Source organism: Hyperolius riggenbachi, chromosome 9 (genome assembly GCF_040937935.1).
Source record: "Hyperolius riggenbachi isolate aHypRig1 chromosome 9, aHypRig1.pri, whole genome shotgun sequence".
Taxonomy (NCBI): Eukaryota; Metazoa; Chordata; class Amphibia; order Anura; family Hyperoliidae; genus Hyperolius; species Hyperolius riggenbachi.
Window position 1 is genome coordinate 158,320,922 of NC_090654.1, and position 24,768 is coordinate 158,345,689.

General features: G+C 44.3%; 1 protein-coding gene across 3 annotated transcripts in view; it reads left to right on the top strand.

Moving 5' to 3' along the window:
- PTPDC1 (protein tyrosine phosphatase domain containing 1) overlaps positions 1-24,768 on the top strand; it is a 310,105-nt gene that overhangs the window by 217,868 nt on the left and 67,469 nt on the right. For all 3 annotated transcript variants that reach the window (XM_068253617.1, XM_068253618.1, XM_068253619.1), the window contains 3 exons: positions 440-577; positions 14,666-15,891; positions 20,999-21,184. In XM_068253617.1, coding sequence (XP_068109718.1) covers positions 440-577; positions 14,666-15,891; positions 20,999-21,184 — 1,550 coding nt within the window. The remainder of the gene's footprint in view (positions 1-439; positions 578-14,665; positions 15,892-20,998; positions 21,185-24,768) is intronic.

Below are 24,768 nucleotides of genomic sequence, written 5' to 3' on the forward strand. Positions count from 1 at the left end.
TTAAAACAAGATGACTTAGTTGGTGTTCTAATGCTCTGTTTAAACCCCTGATCTGGTTCCTTAATTTAACTGATTTCAGTTGGCACACTATTTTCCTAATAAACTAATTTTTACATACGTTTTTGTTTAGCCACTTAATTTTCCTGATATCTTATTTCACAGGTTTTCAGTGAGAGATTTTCCTTTATCATTAACTACAGAGCTATATAGAGCTGCTCAGAAGCTCAGACACATGTTCCATGGGCACGTGTTATGTGCTTTCTGTTGTGAATTATGTCATTTTGTTATTGCTAATTAATATGACAACTATCACTGGGCTAGATTATATTGAAACTCATGTACCACTGTGAACCCAACATACACTGCTTTTGTATTTTATCTGCTCACGTGTACAAGTCAACTTTCTGGTTTCTGTTAACTATTTGATCTTCTCTTGCAGTTTATTTTTATAATTTTGGATGGAAAGACTATGGAGTTGCCTCCCTGACAACAATTCTCGACATGGTTAAAGTTATGTCATTTGCCTTACAAGAGGGAAAAGTAGCAATTCACTGCCATGCTGGCCTTGGACGGACTGGTAAGTTATAGGGGAACATCAACTTGGCCATTGAAAGAGCAACACCATAAAAAACAAAAAGCAAACAAACCTTCAGCAAATGGTTACATTCCATAGTTGTAATGGTATTTTGAAAATACATTGATTTTGGCAGACATGTTCCATCACCTAGTGTTTTGGACACTGTTATAATTTAAGTAGGCCTCAGTTATTTGGACTGAGTTAGTCAAAAAGGCTTGATGAGCAGACCTGCCCTTTAAGGGGATTTTCTCTGAAGAGAGAAAATCTGCAGTTCTGTCAGCAGAACTAGAACATACCAAGAAGCTGTTCTGAACAAGGCCGCAGGTCTCCCTGACCTGGGCCTGGAACAATAAACATCAGTCATGTTTTGTAAATATTCACATTCCTGCATGTATGTCAAATGTCTCATTGATTATTAATCGAGTAGGCGGGTATGATGACACCATGAGTGGGTCCACCAATAGACTGATATAGGGGGTGGCGAAGATGATGTCATATTTAACTCTTTCCTAGCCGGTATTAAATCTGGAGCGAGCAATGGAGAAGGGACTTCTGCTTCTTCCTTCTGCACTAGCTCGCAAGGCCGACTTGGACCTCTAAGCATGTTATTCCTTTATGTAAGCTGATATAATGTATGCTATGTACATAGGTAGTTTAGTGTAACGTAGGTAGGAAGAAGGTACCTGATAGACTTCGGTAGGGAGTCTAATCATGAGCTTATAATGCAACATGAAGATTTGCATAGCTAGGATATGATGACTGTATCTATCTGTCTTTCTGTGACTTGAATAAATAACGGAAACATTGGAGAAGCCTGAGAAAGTCTATATCCTGTTTGCGGTGTGGAGAGTCAAGTGATCTCACAGTCTGTGAGACGTAACTGTAAGAAGTTACTGGTGTCGAAGCAAGGTGATATAAGAACAGTTTATAACAGTGGTGCCTGAAATCCTTCCCTGCCTAGCAATACAGGCAGACGGGGCCGGGGGCCAAAAATGGTTTCAAGATATTCCACAGCAAAACAAGCGGAATAGACGGACGCAGACGGTAAAGCTTATCAAGCTGATACTGATAAGTGGGAGTGTGCGGGAGCCAAGCACACAGCTGCAATTCGAGAAAACCGGCGGCGACACTCGTGGATGTTAAACTTTGACTGACAGTGCACATCAGTCACAGCCTAAACCGGATCACAGGTGACTGGAAGGCTCCGAGGCCGGCTGGCAGCTGCCGCTGGAGATTGATCCGCTGAGCCAGTGTGGGTACACAGAGCTGACGCTCAGTAGTTCCAGGGATCCACTCAGTGTCGTGGAAAGTTGCCAAAAGCTGGTCGAATTCGCAGGCTTACAAAGTCTTCTGCTCAGGCAAGTATGTTTTACGTTGTTGTGTTGCATTATCTTTATTGTATGAGAGGAGGATAATGTGTTAATGTGTATATTCTGTGTTAATTGCAGAGTGGAGGCTGCGGGCTTCTCATCTCTCCTGTGCGTGAAGGGAAGGGTGAGGAGGGGTGCAGCTCCGATGTAAATACAGAACGTGTTTTCAGAGTTTATGCGCTTTGATTGTTTCTTAGGATTCGATGTTCTTGTGTGGCAGAGGTTTTGTTTTCTCTCTCTCTGGGTTTTGTTTTGTTTTTCTCTCCCTGTCCAGAGACTGGGCAGGATGATAGATAAGGGGGGGGGGGGTCCCCCGCGGCAGAGGGAAACCATCAGTGTTAGTGGTGGATAGAGGGAGAGAAGAGGAAAGCGAGTGTCTTTCTGTTTGTGAGATGTTCTGCACGTTTCTCGCATTTCCAGTCGGTGCTGCTGCTAACATGTTTTTTCAATGTCTGTATTGTGTTGAAGTTCTAGCTGGGATGTTAACAGTTAAAACAGTTACAGTGGTTTGGAGTCGTATAGCTCGCTCGGGCGGTTCTTAGTTATGTCTGTGATAGAGTGAGAAAGATTCCTACGTCTCTGGGGATCCGTATGTCTGATTGCAGTTCGGATTACAGCTGAGACGTGAAGGAATGCTGAGGCTGATTTTTGTGCATTGTGGATAGATGCTGTGTGTTCGTACTGGTTTTCCTGTGTAGGTTTTTTCTTTCTCTCTCTCGGGTTGTGCTAGTGGCTGCTGCGTGCAGTTTCAGGTTTTTTTTTTTCTCTCCTTTCTCTTTCTCCCGTGTGTCTGGGAGGTTTGCCAGATATGGGAGTCCCCCGCAGGAGAGATAAGGGGGGGCTAAGGCTTTCGAGTAGTAGAGGGGGGGGGAGAGGAGAAGGAGAGGAGACTGGTAGTGAGGAAAGGGAGAGAGAGAGACAGCTGTGAGGTTTTAATAGGAGTTAATGCACGTGTTAGCTGTTGCAGTATGTTTTTTTCTTTCGTCAGTGAGCTGGGGAGACAGGAATGCGCAGCCCATAGCTCTGGGTCGCTGTGACAGTAGGATGCAGGTTATAGCTACAGCTAAGATAATGGGTGAAGTGCTAATGTACTCTGGCGTGGTCTTTTCGGGCAGCATGTTTTCTTTCCCTGTCCATAGGGGTGTTTCTGAGATGGTCTGCTGGGTAGAGTCTGTGGTTCAGAGATAGGAGACTCCACGGTGGAATTTCTGGTATTTCTCTTTTGGGATGTTTTTCCATCCGAGAGTGTGTATAGCGGTATGCTAAGCTTTTTCTGCTGAAATGTTTAGAGTGCATATACATTGTATGTATGTTCTAACTGTTTTTTTTCCTCCTAATGTGTATAGGATTAAGCGGTTGCTACGGGAGATTGATAGCAGCCATTTTGGCTGGCAGTCCAGGACTCAAAATGGCGGCAGTGGAGAGAGCCCGCCCCCGTGAGTCATGGCCCCCACACGTCATGGCAGGGGGGAGGAGGGGCTGGGGGATCCACGTCACGTCAGGCTGTGCTCGCGGCTCCGGGCAGAGCAGCTGAAAGGGAGGGGGGGGGAGAAATACAGAGACATTCTCCTGTGTGTCAGGAATGCCAGAATAGGAAGCGTTTCCCAGCTACGTGCAGGGACACACGGAGCAGTACAGATCAGAAATGGGTCTGTACTGTGTTGCTTATGGGATTATTCCTGTAAGTGAGGCACCTTAATGGGTGGTGCAGCATGAGTTCCCAATAGAAGGAAAGGGGGACAGCGCATCAAAGGGGGTGCCGGAGTTGGAAAAAAGGGAGTTGACCAATTCGGGTTTCCGTCGCCGCTTCTGCAGAGCGGTAACGTTTTTTCCGGTTTTGTCGTGAACAGGGCCAGAGCTGGACTGAGAGGTCTATGCTGGGCTGGAGCTGTTTTTGTGTGCGTTTTTTTTTCGTCCACTGATTGGTCAAATATGTTTTTTCCAGCTCCTATCAATTGTAACACAAAGAACAAAAACTGACCGCAGTTCTTGGGGCAATTATACAGATGATAGAATTGCCGTTTACAGAGTGACAGTGTATCAGTACGGTGTTTGCCATGTGACTACCTACCAAGTGGGCATTCAGGGATCTGCATACAGGCATGTGACGCTGGTATGCTTAGCCCTGCACCCTGTGTAGTTTAAGTGTAAAGTGCTCCTTCCTACAGGGAGGCAGCCGTTTTTTTTGTGAAGTCTGGGGGTAGTGGCACGGCAAACATTGATCAGAGGGTACAACACACAGAACTTCTAGCAGAGCTGGTATCGCGATGAAGTTCTAGACAAGTAAATGCGATAATGAGTAAGAGCATTGCAGGCTCACCTGCAAAGCAGCATCAGGTGTGGCATCCGTAATCTGTGCATGCGACGGCCGCGCATGGACAGATAAGGGGGGATGTGGAGTGAGCTGCAATGGGGTGAGAGCTTCCAAAGGTGAAGCAGGCTTCCATAGGTGAAGTCCGCGGGAGCATATTTTAAACAGGTAAGTACTGAGGATAGTACTGAGGTAGGGGGGTGAAGTTTAACTCCAATCTACCAATAAGAGTAAACAGAGTTCATGAGAACCATAAAGCAACGAGATCAATTACGATATATATTGATCAATTTAAAGTGTAAAGAGTACAAGCCGCAGGGCGAATCCCAAATCATTAATAAGAATTGATTTGTTTGTATTTCGATTTCAGGTGTTTGGCAATATGGATTTGAGACAGATGCCGTGCTGGCAGCAAAGCTGGAGATGTCAGTCGGATAAGCGAAAGGTTCCAGATGCCAATCTAAGCTTGGAGGAACACGAGATTCCTGAAATCGGAAAGAGACTAAAACACGAGATTCCTGAAATTGGAAAGAGACTAAAACACGAGATTCCTGAAATCGGAAAGAGACTAAAACACGAGATTTCGGAGATCGGAAAGAGACTAACAAAACTGTCGGAGCAAAGCATAATGCAAAGTGCTAATGTTTTTCTTTCCCAGGGTGGTGCTTTTATAATGAAGAGTACCATGCTGATGGTGATCCTAGGTTGCCATTCCGTCCTAGGAGAACGAAGAGAGGACATTCTCATGTATAATAAGGGGTTAATGAGAATGCAAGGCCCAAGCATGTTAATGTTGGGTGACAAAGGTACTGATCCTTTCACACCTCCCTCCGCTTGGCACAGATGGACCATGCAGGGACGGAGGAAAAGAGCACTTGTGCCAGAAAGCAAATTTCATGGCACAAGGTGGGTGAAAGGTCTGAAGGGTCAAGGGTGCGGGCAGTGGGAATTTAATGGCAGCGTAAATCTGCTATTGAATGCCACACTCCCAGAATCAATGCACCGATCCAAAGGTTGGTTAAAAGGTACATTGCAGTACAATGGGTACATGCAAAAGGTGGAGTGTGTGATTCAGGGGTACCTTGTCTTGGTTATGCAGAGTGAGATGGTTCCAGATTGGAAAGGAACGAGCAGGAGGCGTCAATTCTCTTACCAGAGAGACGCAGGGGACAACATCACACTCTGGAGCTACCAACAGAGAGTGCCTTTGAAACAACTATACACACGTAAAGGCTGGAAAGCCAAGGGTGGGTGGTTCTCGAAACAAGAAGTAACAATCGAGATCAAGCCACATTTCCAGGTGACAGAGAGGGTGGGGAGAGCGGTCCCGGGGGAGGGAAAGCCCACACAGGGAACCCCATTCACACCACACGGGTCACAACAGGGGACGATATTACACAGTCCATATGCAGCAGCTTATCCTCATGATAGTTGGGTAAGTGAAGAGGTACTCTTAATTGAAAGATTGCAGAGAGTACAGTCTTCCCAACCTCAGGTACATGTTGTGCCTCAGGACATAAGGGGGGAAGAGGTCCAATCAGGACAGCTGGGGACATATTTTGTCAGCGAGAGATTGGACAAGGGGAGGTATATTAATTTTTCTGGAGAAGGATCTTTTGCATGGCAGCTTCGAGATGTTTGAGTGAACAAATGGAAACAGTGCAACATTCCTTTAGGCACCGCTACTTCCTTAGTTCCCACCTCAACCCGTGTCTTACACCAGGACCTGAGAGGTCAACCGTTTTTGGTGCTAGACGGGGAGGTGAAGCAAGTAGAGTTGTCCTCATGCGGGCAATTCTTGCAGAAGTATCTGCGTTGGCCGGGGCAAGTCAAATTTAGTGAAGAAGCCTGCAGGCTCAATAACGCAGACGGCGAGGCTACCATTCAAAAGATCCACCCTGAAGCCCAACCGATAGTTCCGGTGGCTGAAGGAAAGGTTTGGTTTTTTTAACATAAGGTCTAATGATACATTCAAGGTATATTCTCATAATTGTTCCGATAAGGGGGAGTTTCCAAGGGGAACAGGGTTTGATCCAAGACGACCACATTTTGTTACAAAGGTTAAACAAACAGGTGATCTTAACGAGGTAGAACACAAAAATGAGCAGGTGAGTTCCAGTCTGCCCTGGTGGACAAAGGTTCCGGTGATGTTCCAGGGACACTCGGACGGGGCATCTGCAGTTCCAAAGTTCTTTCTACACCCACTGGTCGTCTGGATGGGGATGACAACTTTAGGCATCATTGTCCAGGTGAGGTTGCGGGTTAAAATTACGTAAAATAAATTAACCTGGTCCAGAGATTGGTGCCTCATAAACAATCTACTGAACCAATAGTTTAAATTAAGGGATAAACAGGGTTACGGGTATAGGTTTAGTAGTACCTAGGAGCTGATTGTATAAAGGCGCTCTTTTAGAAGGCACCTGGCACTGCTCCGTTTTGTAACAACTAAACGAGTTTCACTTTTCTGTGGTCATGCAAGTTTGTGAGTAATACGCAAGTGACGCAAATGCTGAGCATGTGGTATTGAGGGACTTAGAAGTAGGGCTTCCCCAGAGAGCCTGGTTACAGGAAGACCAAGAGGTCTTGCTCTCTCTCTTCTAGGGGTAACCACCGAGAGCAGAGAAGTTGTGTGAGCACGAACATCGAAAAGTGAAACATAAACGAAAGAAACCAGGTACTGGGAGGTTCAGACGCTGGGATCTGCGGGTCAAGCCGTTTTAGGGGGGATTGTTATAATTTAAGTAGGCCTCAGTTATTTGGACTGAGTTAGTCAAAAAGGCTTGATGAGCAGACCTGCCCTTTAAGGGGATTTTCTCTGAAGAGAGAAAATCTGCAGTTCTGTCAGCAGAACTAGAACATACCAAGAAGCTGTTCTGAACAAGGCCGCAGGTCTCCCTGACCTGGGCCTGGAACAATAAACATCAGTCATGTTTTGTAAATATTCACATTCCTGCATGTATGTCAAATGTCTCATTGATTATTAATCGAGTAGGCGGGTATGATGACACCATGAGTGGGTCCACCAATAGACTGATATAGGGGGTGGCGAAGATGATGTCATATTTAACTCTTTCCTAGCCGGTATTAAATCTGGAGCGAGCAATGGAGAAGGGACTTCTGCTTCTTCCTTCTGCACTAGCTCGCAAGGCCGACTTGGACCTCTAAGCATGTTATTCCTTTATGTAAGCTGATATAATGTATGCTATGTACATAGGTAGTTTAGTGTAACGTAGGTAGGAAGAAGGTACCTGATAGACTTCGGTAGGGAGTCTAATCATGAGCTTATAATGCAACATGAAGATTTGCATAGCTAGGATATGATGACTGTATCTATCTGTCTTTCTGTGACTTGAATAAATAACGGAAACATTGGAGAAGCCTGAGAAAGTCTATATCCTGTTTGCGGTGTGGAGAGTCAAGTGATCTCACAGTCTGTGAGACGTAACTGTAAGAAGTTACTGGTGTCGAAGCAAGGCGATATAAGAACAGTTTATAACAGACACCAGGTATTGGCTAGGCACCTTTTGACAATAGGTAGTTTTAGTGGTCCCGCACCTTACTTTAAATCTCCCCTTCTAACCTTCTCCTCTCCAAAGCCAAACCTTAAACTTCCTGAAAGCAGTATCTTTAAGCTGTTTGCTAACATTAACCACTTAAGGACCAGGGGATTTCTGTGTGATCTGTGCTGCGTGGGCTCTCCAGCCTGCAGCACAGATCGTGAATGAGGGGGGGTGTCCTGCTGGGGGGTCTGATCGCCGTCACTCTGTGTGGCCAAGCGGGGGGGGCTCCTCAAAGCCCCCCTCCGCAACGATATTCTGCGCTCCCTCCCTATACCTCCCTCTCCCTCCGGATCTGGGCGGCACAGGACGACGATCCGTCCTGTACCGCCTCCAATAGGTTTTAGCCTATCAGACGGCGGCGATCCCCGGCCAATCAGAGGCCGGGGATCGAGAGACAATCACAGTCTGCTTAAACTAATAGCACACAAATAATTAAAGTTAGTTTTTATTGAACTCACCATGTAAACATTCACAGTGCAGGTGGAAAAAGTATGTGAACCCTTGGGTTTAATAACTAGTTGAACCTCCTTTGGCAGCAATAACTTCAACCAAATGTTTCCTGGAATTGCAGATCAGACGCAGCAGCGCCGTATTGATGTAAACAGCGGGGATTTCTTCACACCGACATGGAACAACGGCCGCTCGAACGAGCGTCCGTTTCCATGGAAACACCACTTCGACCTGCCAACGCCTATCGGCGTTAGGCGGTCGTTAAGTGGTTAAAGAGACTCTGTAAAGAAAAACAAAACACCCCCTGGGGGATACGTACCTCGGGAGGGGGAAAGCCTCTGGATCCTAATGAGGCTTCCCTCATCCTCCTAAGCCTCAGGGATCCAGTGCTGTATCCTCCAAAACTACAGCTGACAAGGATCTTGCCCATGGTGCAGGCGCAGCAGCACCTGCAATATCTACCTACCGCGATCCCGCACAGCCGAGTCCGATCGTGTCGCTCTACTGCACACATGCAAGTCTCCAAAAGCCACTACTGGGCCTGTGCAAGATCGCAATAGGTAAATATTTACCTTGCAGGCGTTTGGGGACTGCCAATGCTGGATCCCGGAGGGTGAAGAGGATGGTGGGAGCCTCATTAGGATCCAAAGGCTTCCCCCTCCCAAGAGAAGTATCCCCCAGAGGGTGTTATTATGTTACAGAATTTCTTTAACAATGAAACTAGAGTCTGCCTCACCCTATGTAATAAAACCCTAAATGTCCCTGCGTCATCCTCCTGTCCCTGTGTCCCGTCTGTTTTGGCTACTGTGCATGTGTAGCCGTTGGGACAGGAGGAGGACGGGGTCAGGGGGTGCGGGAAAAGGGCAGATGCGCGCTGTGGCGGCAGTGAGAGAGACCTAGAGCCCATTTTTAAACGGGCTTACGTCTACTAGTGATAAAATGATTTACTATATAGTTTTTCAATCGGTTTTTCGCCTAATAGGTAGCCAGTATAGTTGCCCCCAGTATGGGTAGCCAATATTGTTGCCCCTATATAGGTAGCAAGTATTGTTGTCCCCAGTATAGGTAGTATAGTTGCCCCAGTATAGGTAGCTAGATAGTTGCCCCAGTAAAGGTAATATAGTTGCCCTAAGTATACAGTGCTGCACATAATTATTCATATCCCTGGCAAATTTTGACTTAAATGATATTCGCACACACTGTTGCTATGTAGTGTCCCCTCAGCCCCCCCCCCCCCCCCCCCCCCCACTGCGCTCTGCTATGCCCCCATAAATCACAGCCGTACTGTCGACATGCAGCGCGTTGCAGCGGGCTGTGTTTACCTATGTAGTGTCACTCTCACCGCTCCCCCGCCTCCTGCATAGCTCCAGTCCGCCAATCAGCGGGGAGGGAAGGGACGCGGGCGGGGACCGGAGCTATGCGAGAGGCGGGGGGAGCGGCGTGAGTGACACTACATAGGTAAACACAGCCCGCTGCGTGTCAACAGCATGGCTGTGATTTATGGGGGCATAGCAGAGCGCAGGGGGGGCCTGGGGGGACACTACATAGCAACAGAGGCTGGGCTGTATAGGCAGACCCAGCTTCTGTGTGCAGATATCATTCTTAGAACCCCACCTCGGGTTCTCTTTAAAGCTACTTTTATTCAACCAGCAAGTTGTTGTTGTTTTTTTTTGACAGGAAATTATATAGGTGTCTCCCAAAAGATAATAAGACGATGCACAAGAAGCATTATTGTCAAACAAAAAAAAACATTTCTCAGCTTTTATTTACATTTGAGCAAAAAGTGTCCAGTCCAAAATTATTAAATAAACATATCAATTAATTTTCAGTTAAAGGGAACCTACACTGAGAAGGATATGGATGGAAAAAAAAAGTGAACACTTCCTATAACCCGCGAAAGTGGTCATTAGCGCCATCTTGTGGCCAAAAAGTAAAATTACACATACAGTGGAGGAAATAATTATTTGACCCCTCACTGATTTTGTAAGTTTGTCCAATGACAAAGAAATGAAAAGTCTCAGAACAGTATCATTTCAATGGTAGGTTTATTTTAACAGTGGCAGATAGCACATCAAAAGGAAAATCGAAAAAATAACCTTAAATAAAAGATAGCAACTGATTTGCATTTCATTGAGTGAAATAAGTTTTTGAACCCTCTAACAATAAAAGACTTAATACTTAGTGGAAAAACCCTTGTTTGCAAGCACAGAGGTCAAACGTTTCTTGTAATTGATGACCAAGTTTGCACACATTTTAGGAGGAATGTTGGTCCACTCCTCTTTGCAGATCATCTCTAAATCCCTAAGGTTTCGAGGCTGTTTCTGTGCAACTCTGAGCTTGAGCTCCCTCCATAGGTTTTCTATTGGATTAAGGTCCGGAGACTGACTAGGCCACTCCATGACCTTAATGTGCTTCTTCTTGAGCCACTCCTTTTGCTTTTTTAATCTATATTTTGTGAGAGAAACTTACTTTTACTCCACTACTACATAGGAGGTTGTAATTATGGACCAGACAAAGAAAAGACAAAACAGAAAAATAACAACCATATTTCCAAATAATATATTGTCGCCATACATTGTGATAGGGACATAATTTAAACGGTTTAATAATCGGGACAACGGGACAAATAAAATTTGTCGGTTTTACCCACAGGAGAAAGTTTAATTTTAAAACTATAATGGCCGAAACCTGAGAAATAATTCATTTTTTCCATTATTGTCTTACCTTTCCCATTAAAACGCATTTAGAATAAAAATATTCTTAGCAAAATGTACTACCCACAGATCATTTTCTTGTGATAAGTAGTAATGAAGTTATTAGGGAATAAAAGGGAGAAGCAGTGACAAGTGAACATTGCTCTGGTCCATTAGGGTAAAAACTCTTGGGGGTGAACTGGTTAAGACCTACACCACTCACGATCACTAGCTCCTAATACCGAGCTGACAGTACTCAATCCTGATGGACTATTTTCTTTGGGTGACAATAAAAAAAGCAAAATCACTGTAATAAAAGGAAGTGCAGGTGTGTTAATTTTTTTCAGCAACTTCTGTGGTAAAATCCAGTTTCAAGGATGACAGGCGAGCAAAGGTACAACAATGTCTTTGGTCAGCCAATGCTAAATAAGGTATTTTTAAATCATAACTTAAATCATACTCAATGTGACATGTAACATGATGAGATAAACATGGGTACATTTGGTACTAAAACTAATACCATTAGTAAAACACATTATTTAAATAGTTACATACAGTAGTTAGTTTGGTTGAAAAAAGTCATTCGTCCATCAAATCTGTTTCAATATATTTATTGAGTTTTCAAAAATAGATACATACAACAATGGTCATGGACCAATATAGTAAGAAGACATTGCTCAAGTATAGTAGAGTCTTTCAATTAAAAATAAAAGTCTCGTTAGGTTAGCCCTAGGCAACTCATCCAACAATAATGTAATATGTTACAGCAAGGCACAGCTTAACCCACTTGTTCTGTCTTCTTATACGGTTTGGAGGGCAGATGCCCTAAAAATTAAGATAGAGGTAGAAAATAGAAGAAAGGAGTGAAAATAAAAGTGAGGAAAGAAGAAAGGGAGGGGGAGGGGGAAAGCTGGGGGAGAGGGGAAGGGGGGGAAAGGGGAATGGTGTTGGGGGCCCACAGACTCCATCCTGGAGACTAACATTAGCTTATGGCTCAGGAGATGAGAATGAGCGCATGCCATGGTTCCCAGATTTTGTTGAATTTATCTACCTTGTCCTCAAGGATCGCAGCCATCCTTTCCTGAGTCATAAAAGACGTCACCCTGCTCTTGACTTCCTCAAATGAGATGAATTGAGTTCTCCAGGCCCTGGCTATACTTTGTTTAGCTGCGACTATAACAAAGTGGGCCAGCACTTGCTGGGATCTATTCAGGGAGGCAATCTCAAAATGTACCAGGGCTATCCAGGGGTCCCTAAAAATTGAGACCTTGAAAAGCTGACTCAGCAACCTAAAAACTTTGGTCCAGAATCTCCCTAACATAGGGCAGGACCAGAAGGTATGTAGCATGTCCCCAGAAGCGCCACAGCCACGGAAGCAGAGACCGGAAGCGTTACCCGCCACGTGCCTCAACCTGGCGGGAACCCAGTACCATCTGAGGGCTACTTTGTATGCAGACTCTACTATTGCCAGATTTATAGACAGTCTCGAGTAGGTCTTCCAGGCCTCCCTCCAATCGTCTATAGTTTTAGTTTTCCCCAGGTCAGATTCCCATCTGGACACAAACGGATGTGAAAAAGATGCATGAGGTTCGTTGAGGATATTATAGAGAGTGGAGATGGCCCCTTTCCCGAAAGGGTCTTTTATACAAAGATGTTCGAAGCCAGAGAGGACAATTGGAAAGTTTGTTTGTGGTGGAATGAGACTCTGGAGCAAATGCATGTAACGCAAACGTCGTCCATCAAATCTAACCAAAAATAAATAAATAAGTAAACATCAGGTACTTTTCTCTCCTGTACCCTCGCATATCCCAGTTGATCCAGTGAAAGGCAAAAAAAAAAAAAAACATTACATGGCTTGGAACAAATAACCTTTAAGGGGAAAAAAAATCCTTTCCGACTACAGGCAGCAATTAGATAAAATCCCTGGATCAACTTTGCTGGGAATTAAATAGTAATTATAGCCGGAGATGTCCTTCAATGCAAGGCAAGCATCTAAGGGCTTGATTCACAAAGCGGTGCTAACCTACTTAGCACGTCTAAAGTCTTTAGACGCGCTAACCAGGGTGCTAAGTAGGTTAGCACCGGATTTCTCAATCAGATCGCGCGCTAACTTTGCGCGCATAAAGTTTTACGTGCGCAAAGTTTTACGCGCGCTAAGTCCCATAGGCTTTAATGGGCACTTCGCACGGAGCGCCCTGCGCTCTGTGCAGTACGCGCGTAAAGTTTTATGCGCATAAAGTTTTGCGCGCGTAAAGTTTTATGCGCGAAAAGCTTGTTTAGACGTGCTAAGGGGGTTTTCACAGGCGTGCTAACAGTTAGCACCGCTTTGTGAATCAAGCCCTATGTCTCTTTAAATACTAGCCAACCGCGTCACGCCGATGGGCGTGGCCGCGGCTGCAGCCCCAGGACCGCCTAACGCCGATCGGTGTAAAGTCCTGGGGCTCTGTTTTGCAGGATATGCCCGCAGGGTGCGGAGCTCCGCCTTCAGCCTCCGTCTAATTACATGTACAGCGCTGCGATCTGCAGAAGCGCTGTACTGGGGACAGCCAAGGTGACACGGCTGTCCTCTCCTGAGACACAGAGGTGATCAGCTGTCATAGGCTGAAGCCTATGACAGCTGATCACGGGGATTGGCTGGCGGGGGGAGGGAGTGGGGGTTACAGTAGTAAAAAAAAAAACACTTATTTTTATTAAAAAAAACACACACAAACAAACAAATAAACAAACAAACAGACATTGGGGGGGGCGATCAGACCCCACCAACAGAGAGCTCTGTTGGTGGGGAATCACTTGTGTGCTGTGTTGAGTAGCCCTGCAGCTTGGCCTTAAAGCCACAGTGGCCAATTTAATGCAAAACGGACTGGTCTTTAGGGGGGTTTAACACTGAGGTCCTCAAGTGGTTAAGGTGCCCATACATCTAGTGCTGATGGGCAGATTCGACCAAGAGACAAAACTCTCTCTAATCGAATTTGATTAGAGAGAGATCTTTCGGCTGCCCATACTGAAACTGATCTAGAACTGGCCTTTTGATGCCGCATTGTGCTACCCAGTGCACTATATATTACCTGTCTGTGGCTGCCGCATGTCACCTGCTGGCTCCAGGCACAGTCCTTACAAACACACGCCCCACATGGTTGCCGGGCGAGTGTGTGACGTCTCACGAGCGCCCCCATTACTTCCGACAACCACATGGGGGTGCGGAACTACAAGTCCCACAATGCATTTGCCTTTATGAGTCATGACTGTGGCTGTCAGACTCCTGCAATGCATTGTGGGACTTGGCCCTCCAGCTGTTAAGGAACTACAAGTTTGCCCATGCCGGGGTTAATGCGACTGATTTCGGCCCGAGCATGCACTTGGTGACCCCAATATTCATCCGATTTAATTATAATAATCGAATCGGATGATTTATCACCCACCAAGTTGCCGGATGTATGGCCAACTTTAGTTTCCAACAGACAGTTAATACAGGAAGCAGCATCGACCTCTTCATGTAATTCTGCTACTAGTGTGGTGGCGTGGAATGATGGTGTCAATAGAATATGCTAAATTATTTTTAGGTATCTTCAAGGTGTATTTTTTGAGAGTTTGTAAGTGAACCTAGTCATAAAGGGATCATAGATGTGTATGAGGGAATTTTAAGGGGCCTAGAGATTCTGAATGTTAACTTGTTAATAAATAGATCTTTTTTTTCCCGCTTCTAGGGGTTCTAATTGCTTGTTATTTAATATATGCCACAAGAATGACTGCAGATCAAGCCATCATCTTTGTCAGAGCAAAGAGGCATAATGCTATACAGACCAGAGTTCAGCTCTTGTGTATCCGAGAGTTCACTCAATTCCTGCACCCTCTACTTAATGTCTTTGCTTGCTGTGACCCAAAAGCCCACTCCATCACTTTATCTCAGTTCTTAATTCGCCAACATCACCTACTCCATGGCTATGAAGCACGTCATCTCAAATATGTGCCAAAAATTGTCCATTTAGTTTGCAAATTATTATTAGACTTAGTTGAAAACAGACAGGTGGTCAAGGAGGAGATCATAGATGTTCCTGATCTCTCTGCTGAGATTGAAAAAACTTTTTCTCAGATGTCCACTGAGCAGCTCGACAAAGTTTTAGCTAGTGAAATAGAGACAGGAGATGTATTACCCCATTCTGTTACCACTGCAGCCTGTTATGCAGTTCATGATTCAGTATTAACTAGTGAGCAGGAGTTTGACCCGTTGTGGAAACGGAGAAACGTAGAATGTCTTCAACCACTGTCCCATCTGAAAAAGCGCTTAAGCTACAGTGACTCAGATCTCAAGAAGGCTGAAATTCTTCTGGAGCAAGGTGAAACCCCATGGACAGAGCCAGCACAGATATCATTCTTGAGCAAAATTCATGAACACATGAGGTTAAAGAATTGTTTTGAAAATAGCGATATTACACAATCTGTATCATCATCTCAATTAAAAAAGGAACCATGTGCAAAAGCAGCATTTTCATTCTGGAGTAAAGCTGGCAGCATCGAAACCCCTAGAGATAGTTCACCTCTTTTTTCCAGATCAAAGTTCCATAAAGAAATGCAACGAAGTCGTACCTTTTCACTAGGATATTCATCAGTACAAGATGGTGGCCAAACAGCGTTAGAGGACTCAGATTTCTTAAAGCCAGTCATGACTCCTCAGAACTCTGCAGACTGTAGCTGTGCTGCTTTGGACAGAGTTCAGGGTGACAATACCACCTATGCTGCTCAGGACACTGCTCGCACTTCATCCAAAGTGACTTTTTACCTTGGATCTATTGAGACACCGGAAGTCATTCCACAGATTGTTCTGCAGTCTGAGTTGAGTCTTGATGCCAGGCGCTTGCTGGCAGCTAAGGCATTTGCACGTCTGGACTGTGATGGATCCGAAGAGGTTGAGGAAAAAGTCAGCTTTTGGCAGGTAGATATTCATTAAAATCCAAATTCTAAATGAAATAAAAGTTCTCACTTTGCACCCTACCTCTTAAAATAAGATATGTAGCACTGCAATTTTAATATGCTCACGTAAAATTGTTGCTTAAATCCAGTGATCATGCTGGATTACAGGCTCTAGTAACTTCAGGAGGCCACATGCTGTGTCATCACAGTGTCCCGTACCCTCACACAAGATGGTATTAGAGACGGCAGGGTTTGGTTATTCATTATTTATTATCTCTCCTGCATTGGCAAATAGAAGGGGTGTTGGCCCATTGGCATAACATTTGGAGAGCCAGTATCCAGCAAGGTAGCCTGACTCGCCACTTAGAACAGCAGTCAAGTAACCACCATTCTTAAGCAGGGATTTTATTTTTTGTTCACTGCTACATCTGGTCAGCCAGTATCCAGAAAATGAGCAAGGTAGCCTAAAGGCTCATACACACATCAGACCATAGTCTTTGGAAAATGAAAGATCACAGACTAATTTTACCCCCTTCCATGTAGTATGAGAGCAATACCTTCACAGTCTTTTCTATGGAGTTGAACTTCCCATCAGATATAAATCTTTGCAAGATGCTGCACACAAAGATGCTGTAGACATTCAAAAGATCAGTATCTGCAAACGATCTGTTCCTGCAAAAGATCCGTTCCTGCAAAATGCATTCATAGTCTATGATATCTGCAGATCATCATACACACCTTAATTAACAGACATTCATCTGCAGATCAGATCCACCAGGATGGATTTTCAGGTCTGCAGATGATTGTCTGATCTGCAGATGAATGTCAGTTAAACAAGGTGTGTATGATGATCTGCAGATCTCATAGACTATGAATGCAATGTGCAGGAACGGATCTTTGGCAGGAACAGATCTTTTGCAGATACTGATCTTTTGTGTCTGTGCAGCATCTGTGTGTGCAGCATCTTGCAAAGATTTTTTTCTGATGGGGAGTTCAGCTCCATAGAAAAGACTGTGAAGGTATGGCTCTCATACTACATGGAAGGGGGTAAAATTGGTCTGTGATCTTTCATTTTCAAAAGACTATGGTCTGATGTGTGTATGTGGCCTAACTCATCACATGAAACGGCAGTAAAGTAGACACCATTTTTCAGCAGGGATTTTTTTTAGTTCACGGCTACAGATGTGGTTTTTAGTGGAGTGCAATGTTCAAGGTAGTAAGATTTACGATACACAATATACAGTGGTTTGCAAAAGTATTAGGCCCCCTTGAAGTTTTCCACATTTTGCCATATTACTGCACAAACATGAATCAATTGTATTGGAATTCCATGTGAAAGACCAATACAAAGTGGTGTACACGTGAAAAGTGTAACGAAAATCATACATGATTCCAAACATTTTTTACAAATAAATAACTGTAAAGTGGGGTGTGCGTAATTATTCAGCCCTCTTTGGTCTTTGCCCATAGACATTGCCTGATGAGTGCTAATTACTAAATAGAGTGCACCTGTGTGTAATCTAATGTCAGTACAAATGCTCTGTGACCGCCTCAGAGGTTGTCTAAGAGAATATTGGGAGCAACAACACCATGAAGTCCAAAGAACACACCAGACAGGCCAGGGATAAAGTTATTGAGAAATTTAAAGCAGGCTTAGTCTACAAAAAGATTTCCAAAGCCTTGAACATCCCATGAAGCACTGTTCAAGCAATCATTCAGAAGTGGAAGGAGTATGGCACAACTGTAAACCTACCAAGACAAGGCCGTCCACCTAAACTCACAGGCTGAACAAGGAGAGCGCTGACCAGAAATGGAGTCAAGAGGCCCATGGTAACTGTGGACGAGCTGCAGAGATCTACAGCTCAGGACAACTATTAGTTGTGCACTGCACAAAGTTGGCCTTTATGGAAGAGTGGCAAGAAGAAAGCCAATGTTAACAGAAAAGCATATGACGTCCCGTTTGCAGTTTGCCACCAGCTGGAACTTTTTGCCCAAAATGCAAAACACTGCGTGGCGGAAAACTAACACTGTACATCACTCTGAACATACCATCCCCACTGTCAGATATGGTGGTGGCAGCATAATGTTCTTAGGGTGCGTCTCTTCAGCAGGGACAGGGAAGCTGGTCAGAGTTGATGGGAAGATGGATGGAGCCAAATACAAGGCAATCTTGGAAGAAAACCTCTTGGAGTCTGCAAAAGACTTGAGACTGGGGTGGAGGTTCACCTTCCAGCAGGACAACAACCCTAAGCATACAGCCAGGGCAACAATGGAATGGTTTAAAACAAAACATATCCATGTGTTAGAATGGCCCAATCAAAGTCCAGATCTAAATCCAATCAGGAATGTGTGGCAAGATCTGAAAACTGCTGTTCACAAACGCTGTCCATCTAATCTGACTGAGCTGGAGCTGTTTTGCAAAGAAGAATGGGCAAGAATTTCAGTCTCTAGATGAGCAAAGCTGGTAGAGACATACCCTAAAAGACTGGCAGCTGTAATTGCAGCAAAAGGTGGTTCTACAAAGTATTGACTCAGGGGGCTGAATAATTACGCACACTCCACTTTGCAGTTATTTTTTTTTTTTTTTTTTTTATGTTTGGAATCATGTATGATTTTCGATCAACTTCTCACGTGTACACCACTTTGTATTAGTCTTTCACGTGGAATTCCAATAAAATTGATTCATGTTTGTGGCAGTAATATTAAAAAATGTGGAAAACTTCAAGGGGGCCGAATACTTTTGCAAACCACTGTAGTGTAGAACAGTGTTTCTCAACATTATTATAGCATGTACTCCGTTAAAAAACATGATGTTTGCTGGGTATCCCATTGTGTATTAAATAATCCGTAGATCTAAAACATCTCCCCTTACAAAATGTAAGCAGGAAGAGATAACATACTCCACATTATTTAAAGCGGAACTGTAAATAGTTTTAAAGCATAATTTGTATTGTCCATGCCTGCTCTAGTGGTTCTAGCAAACTATAAGCTCACTGGGCACTCTGTAAGGCCTGTGGCCCACTAGAGCAGTTTCAGCAGTGATTTCTGCTCTTGAAGAATTGCCTACAGTTCCAAAAGCGCTAGACTAATGTAAGCCTATGACCATGATTCAACAGGAACATATACGATGTATTACAATGTATTTGTAGGAATGCAGGGGCGAAAATTACATTAGCTAAAATTGCTCCGAAAAACCTGTAAAAAATCGCTCTCAAAAACGCTAGAGTCTGTGAGAGTGATCTGCAATCTCTAGTGGGCCCCAGGTCAGACACTTTTCTTACAGTGATTGTGAATAAGCTGCAATATGCACTGATCCCAGATTGAATTTGTTTTGAAATTCTTCTAATTGAATTTTAATTTGTATTGACTTATTTTTGTAATATAAGCAATGGTAGAAGTAAGTGTCTATTTTAGAATAGAAATAAAATCTGTAATGCGTGCATTATTGATCATAGCCTTATTCAAAGAAATTTTAAGCACACTAGAACACACTTAAGTATAAGTACCCAAACATCTTTATGGTGGCCATACATGGTACAATTTTTTCATCCAATCTTACCATTTCTATGTAATATAAGGGAACTGCCTAAACTATCCTTTCAGTATATTCACTTAATTTACCCTTATATTACATAGAAATGGTAAGATTGTATGAAAAAATTGTACCATGTATGGCCACCATTAGACTAGTGCTGGTGTTTGAATCCGAGTTTTTTCATTCAGAAACATGAATTATGCTGTACACAACACTTCAGCACCTAAGCTAGTGGTGAGAGTCACAAGGTTGCGCTTCATGTGAGTGCAGTGCTTCCTTCTACCGGCTTGGAAGGAGGAAACATCATGTGAAGTCATCATCAAGTCATGTGAAGCGTGATGTGGAACGCAACCCCATGATTGCTGCTGAACAGCAGTGTACGGCATAATTCTTGTTTCTGAATGAAAAAACCCGGATTTGGATAGCAACACTACTTAAAGTGTATCTGAGATTAGTTAAACAGAAGAAATGATACTTACCTATGGCTTCCTCCAGCCCTATGTACGCAGTGGGCTCCTCGCATTCTCCTGGGTGGCTCGTTCGTCTTCAATTTTCTCTGTTAGAAAGGCTTCAGTCGCAACAGACCGGCTACACTGTGCACCCGTGTTCCAGCTGCATTTGTGCTGCTGTCCCTGGGAGCATTTTGCAACTGCACAGTACTACCTGCGCAGATGCAGAATGCTCCCAATGATGATGCAGAATGCTCCCAATGTGCGGCTGTGCCACACAATGCGAAGTGCAGCTAGGCTGGAGCAGCTGAAGCCTTTCTAACAGAGGAGATTAAAGACGAACAGGACGTGTGAGGACGGCGTGAGGACGGCGAGGAAGCCAGCCGAGTACATGGGGCTGGAGAAAGCTCCAGGTAAGTATATTTAACTGTTCTCAGGTTTCCTTGAAGACCTTAGTCATTTGAAAATTCCCCTCCTTGTGATTGGATACTGTACTTGAAATGAACACAGATGCACTCCCCTAGCATACTGCACAGATTCTAGGGAGAGTTCTAGGTAAAATGGAGCTCCTTTTAGTATTGTACTGGCAGTAAAATTCAGGTGGCAGTACCCTAACCAAATCATATGCACTGTTTGGTGCTGCTGCAGTTCTCAGTGAGCCAAACGGGGCGTAGCATCAGGGGGTTCAGAGATTGCGACCGCATCAGGGCCCTTGGCTAGAGGGGCCCCGAGGGGTCCTCCCTCAACTGCAGTATTAGTTCTCTATTGGTCCTGTGCTCATAATAATCACTTCTATAGATTCTTTGAATGGTAGTAATCATTAACAAGCTGTTTCCCATCCCCTTCTTGCACCTCTGACACTGCACTGTAGTTGCCATTGGCAGGTTTTAGTGCGCCATATACAATTTTATGTATAGAGTGCTTAGGGGGCCCCAATGTAAAACTTGCATCGGGGCCCACAGCTCCTTAGCTATGACACTGGAGCCAAACAATTAGAACTTGCATATAATTGAACATATCAAACTGGAGTGATTTCTATCCTTTCCCTTTCATTTTGCTGTGACAATAACATTTTCCAAGTTCCAACAAAGTCACAGATTTTTGGTGATTTGGACCTGTTGGCATCTCTGTGCTTTGTTCAATAGAAAGAACTGAACTCTCGGGAAGCAGCGTGGGATCGCATCTATAAAGAGAGGAACCCTTCTGTGCTTTGTTATTTGATGTGGTCCTGGTTTGAGCAATTAAAAGAACCAGCTATCAAAAAGGAAGACATTCATTTTCTAACAAGTTACAATAATGACCTGCAGAGCGTGCTCTACATGCTTGAAAAGGTATTGAAATACATTTTGTATAGTTTTTAACAGTTGTCATTTTTTTTCTTTTTAACAGTAACTGAAATAAAACTTTTTTTTTAGGTTTTGAACAGAGTAAGGATGAGTCAGAACCCCTCTCAATGTATTACAGCCTTGTGTGCATTTTAGGGTTATTACCTCCCACTTGTTCCTCTAACACTTACACATAAGCTGTGAGTTGGCAATGTTTCCCTGGATGCTAAATTGATGGAAGGGAGAGATGAAGGAAAAAAAAGCACTATTCAGAATTCAGTTTTGAGTTACTTGCACCGCAATGACAGGAAGCACTTACAGTATATCAGTTGTCTCCTTGTCAATAAGTAAGTGTAACAATTTTCACAGACAGATTCACAGACTATGGAAAAAGTATTTTTATTGGTTAGGGTAAGGTTTAAGTAGGCTAGTGTTAGGCATAATTAAATACTCGAGGTTGGGTATAGGCAAAGCAAAGTTTTAGTTAAAGGGGAACTTCAGCCTAAACAAACATACTGTCATCAAGTTACATTAGTTATGTTAATTAGAATAGATAGGTCATATAATCTCAACCCACCCTGTTTTAAAAGAACAGGCAAATGTTTGTGATTCATGGGGGCTGCCATCTTTGTCATGGGGGCAGCCATCTTTTTGGTTGAAAGGAGGTGACAAGGAGCAGGAGACACAGTTCCAACTGTCCTGTGCCCTGATCACCCCTCCCAGCTGCACACGCTAGGCTTCAAATGTCAAATTCAAAATGTAAAAAAAAAAAAAAATTGCACCAAAACAGCAGAATGAGAACAACAAAATCAGAAATCCCATCATGCTTTGCACAGCATCAGGAGAAAAAAGCCCGGGCAGTTTTCTTCTGTGCATCTAAAAATGAGGCTTGTATAAGAGAAACAAAGTTCTGATAATGTGAAACTGTTAAAGAAACACAAAGTCTTTTTAGTGCTGCTGAGTCGATTTTTAGTCCGGAGGTTCACTTTAAGGTTTGGAATGGTAAGGGAGTTAATGTTAAACATATGACAGGAATTAGAGTTCAGAATAAAAAAGGCTTTATCTCTTTAGTTCTCATATGTTGTGTTGGGGCAGAGCTTGTAGACATGTAGTGACCTTAAGTTATATATTCCTAATTTTTTGCTTAATCAGTCTAGACCATTGCTTTAAAGTGACCCAGTGGGGACATAAATGTATTTAGCTGTATGAGAACCATGATGACAATCTAGCCATGGACCCCAAGTTGCCTTGAAGTTAGTGACTCCTTCTTTCATTGTCTCACTTAAGTATTTATTGAGACATATGTTGTTGACCCTTTGTATAACTTTATCCCAAGAAAGGGATTTTGTTAACCATGCTTGGTCTATCTGGATTCTCATGGCTGTTTTTCTCTAGATGTCAATTAGCTAATTTTGGCATTCAACAATGCATTGAGGGAAAGGTGTTGATCTGTTTGTAGAATAGAGCTGAACAGAGATTATACATTAGCTTCCAAAATACCATTATGTCTGGGCATCCCAGGCAAGTGCGGATGAAGTCCCCAATTGATGGACAGCCCCTTAAGCAGTTGGGAAGCTGCTCTTATTATATTTGGACATTCTGGAATGTGTAAGGTACGAACCTAACATAACTTGTATAGATGTTTCTGTGAGATTTGAATTTTTAGAGCATCTGGTGGTGTGTCTCCAAATTTGTTCCCATTGGTTCTGTGTCAATATAGTGTTCTGTTCCTTGCCCCACATTATCTTAAAATTGTATTTAAATGGCTCATTTATGTTGGTGAATTGTGAGTAGATAAGATAAGAGAAATTGATCTTTGAAGTGTTTTGTATTTTGTAATCGAGCTTCTATTGTAGTTAATGGGGTAAATTCTCTTTTAGGTCACTTAAAGGGGAACTGAAGAGAGAGGTGTATGGAGGCTGCCATGTTTATTTCCTTTTAACCACTTGCCGACCGCACGCTTATACCGTGCGTCGGCAAAGTGGCAGCTGCAGGACCAGCGACGCAGTATTGCGTCGCCAGCTGCAGGCTGATTAATCAGGAAGCAGCCGCTCTCGCGAGCGGCTGCGTCCTGTCAAATCACGGCGGGGGGCTCCGTGAATAGCCTGCGGGCCGCCGATGGCGGCACGCAGGCTAAATGTAAACACAAGCGGAAATAATCCGCTTTGTTTACATTGTACGGTGCTGCTGCGCAGCAGCGCCGTAAGGCATGCGTCCTGTCAAATCACGGCGGGGGGCTCCGTGAATAGCCTGCGGGCCGCCGATGGCGGCTCGCAGGCTAAATGTAAACACAAGCGGAAATGATCCGCTTTGTTTACATTGTACGGCGCTGCTGCGCAGCAGCGCCGTAAGGCAGATTGGCGATCCCCGGCCAATCAGCGGCCGGGGATCGCCGCCATGTGACAGGGGACGTCCTGTCACAGGCTGCACAGGACGGATAGCGTCCTGTGCAGCCCCGATCACCGGGGGGACAGGTAGGAGAGGGAGGGGGGTGAATGTCGCCGCGGAGGGGGGCTTTGAGGTGCCCCCCCCCGCCAGCCACACGCAGGCAGGAGAGATCGGACCCCCCCAGCACATCATCCCCCTAGTGGGGAAAAAGGGGGGGGGGTGATCTGATCTCTCTGCCTGCAACCTGATCTGTGCTGGGGGCTGTAGAGCCCACCCAGCACAGATCACATATTTCAATGCTGGTCCTTAAGGGGGGGTAAAGGGTGGGTCCTCAAGTGGTTAAGCAATACCAGTTGCCTGACAGCCCTGCTGATCCTCTGCCTCTAATACTATTAGCCATAGCCCCTGAACTAGCATGCAGCAGATCAGGTGTTTCAGACTTTAAAGTCAGATCTGACAAGACTAGCTGCATGCTTGTTTCTGGTAATATTCAGATACTACTGCAGAGAAATAGACCAGCAGGGCTGCCAGGCAACTGGTATTGATTAAAAGGAAATAAATATGGCAGCCTCCGTATACCTCTTACTTCAGTTCCCCTTTAAAGAGGATCTCCATCCAAAAATTAAAAATCCTTCAGCGCTGCTGTAAAGAAACGTTATATTTACCTGCAGAGACTCTTCCCAAGGAGCCGACCCTGGCCCTGCCTCCCCTCTCTCATCGTAAATAAACTGCCCGGCTATTTACTGCAGTAAATAGTGGGTCACTTTTTCTCCGAGGGGAGGCAGGACTAGGCGCGGGAAGTGGAGTGATGTGGGGTCTTCGGACAGCTTTGTGCGACAAGACTCCATAGGTAAGTATAACTTTTCTGTACAGCAGCTTTGAAGGATTTTTAATTTTTGGATGGAGATCCTCTTTGGGCGACTTGGAGGCCAATTGACCATCTGATTAGATTATTATATTAGGAAAAAAATCGGTGACACCAAGTGCATGACAGACCGACAATAAGACAAATGTCGGGCCGAAATTGGTCGCATTAATTGGTCGGACATGCTGCAAGATGTAGGGTCAACTCGCTTGATCGAATGTGCATCAGTAACAGCGAGCGGTATCAGGACGAAACCCCCGGTGCTGTCCCCCAATGTAAATTGTCTTCCACCGGTGCCCAGTGCACGCTATACATTACCTGTTCGTGGCCTCCGCTT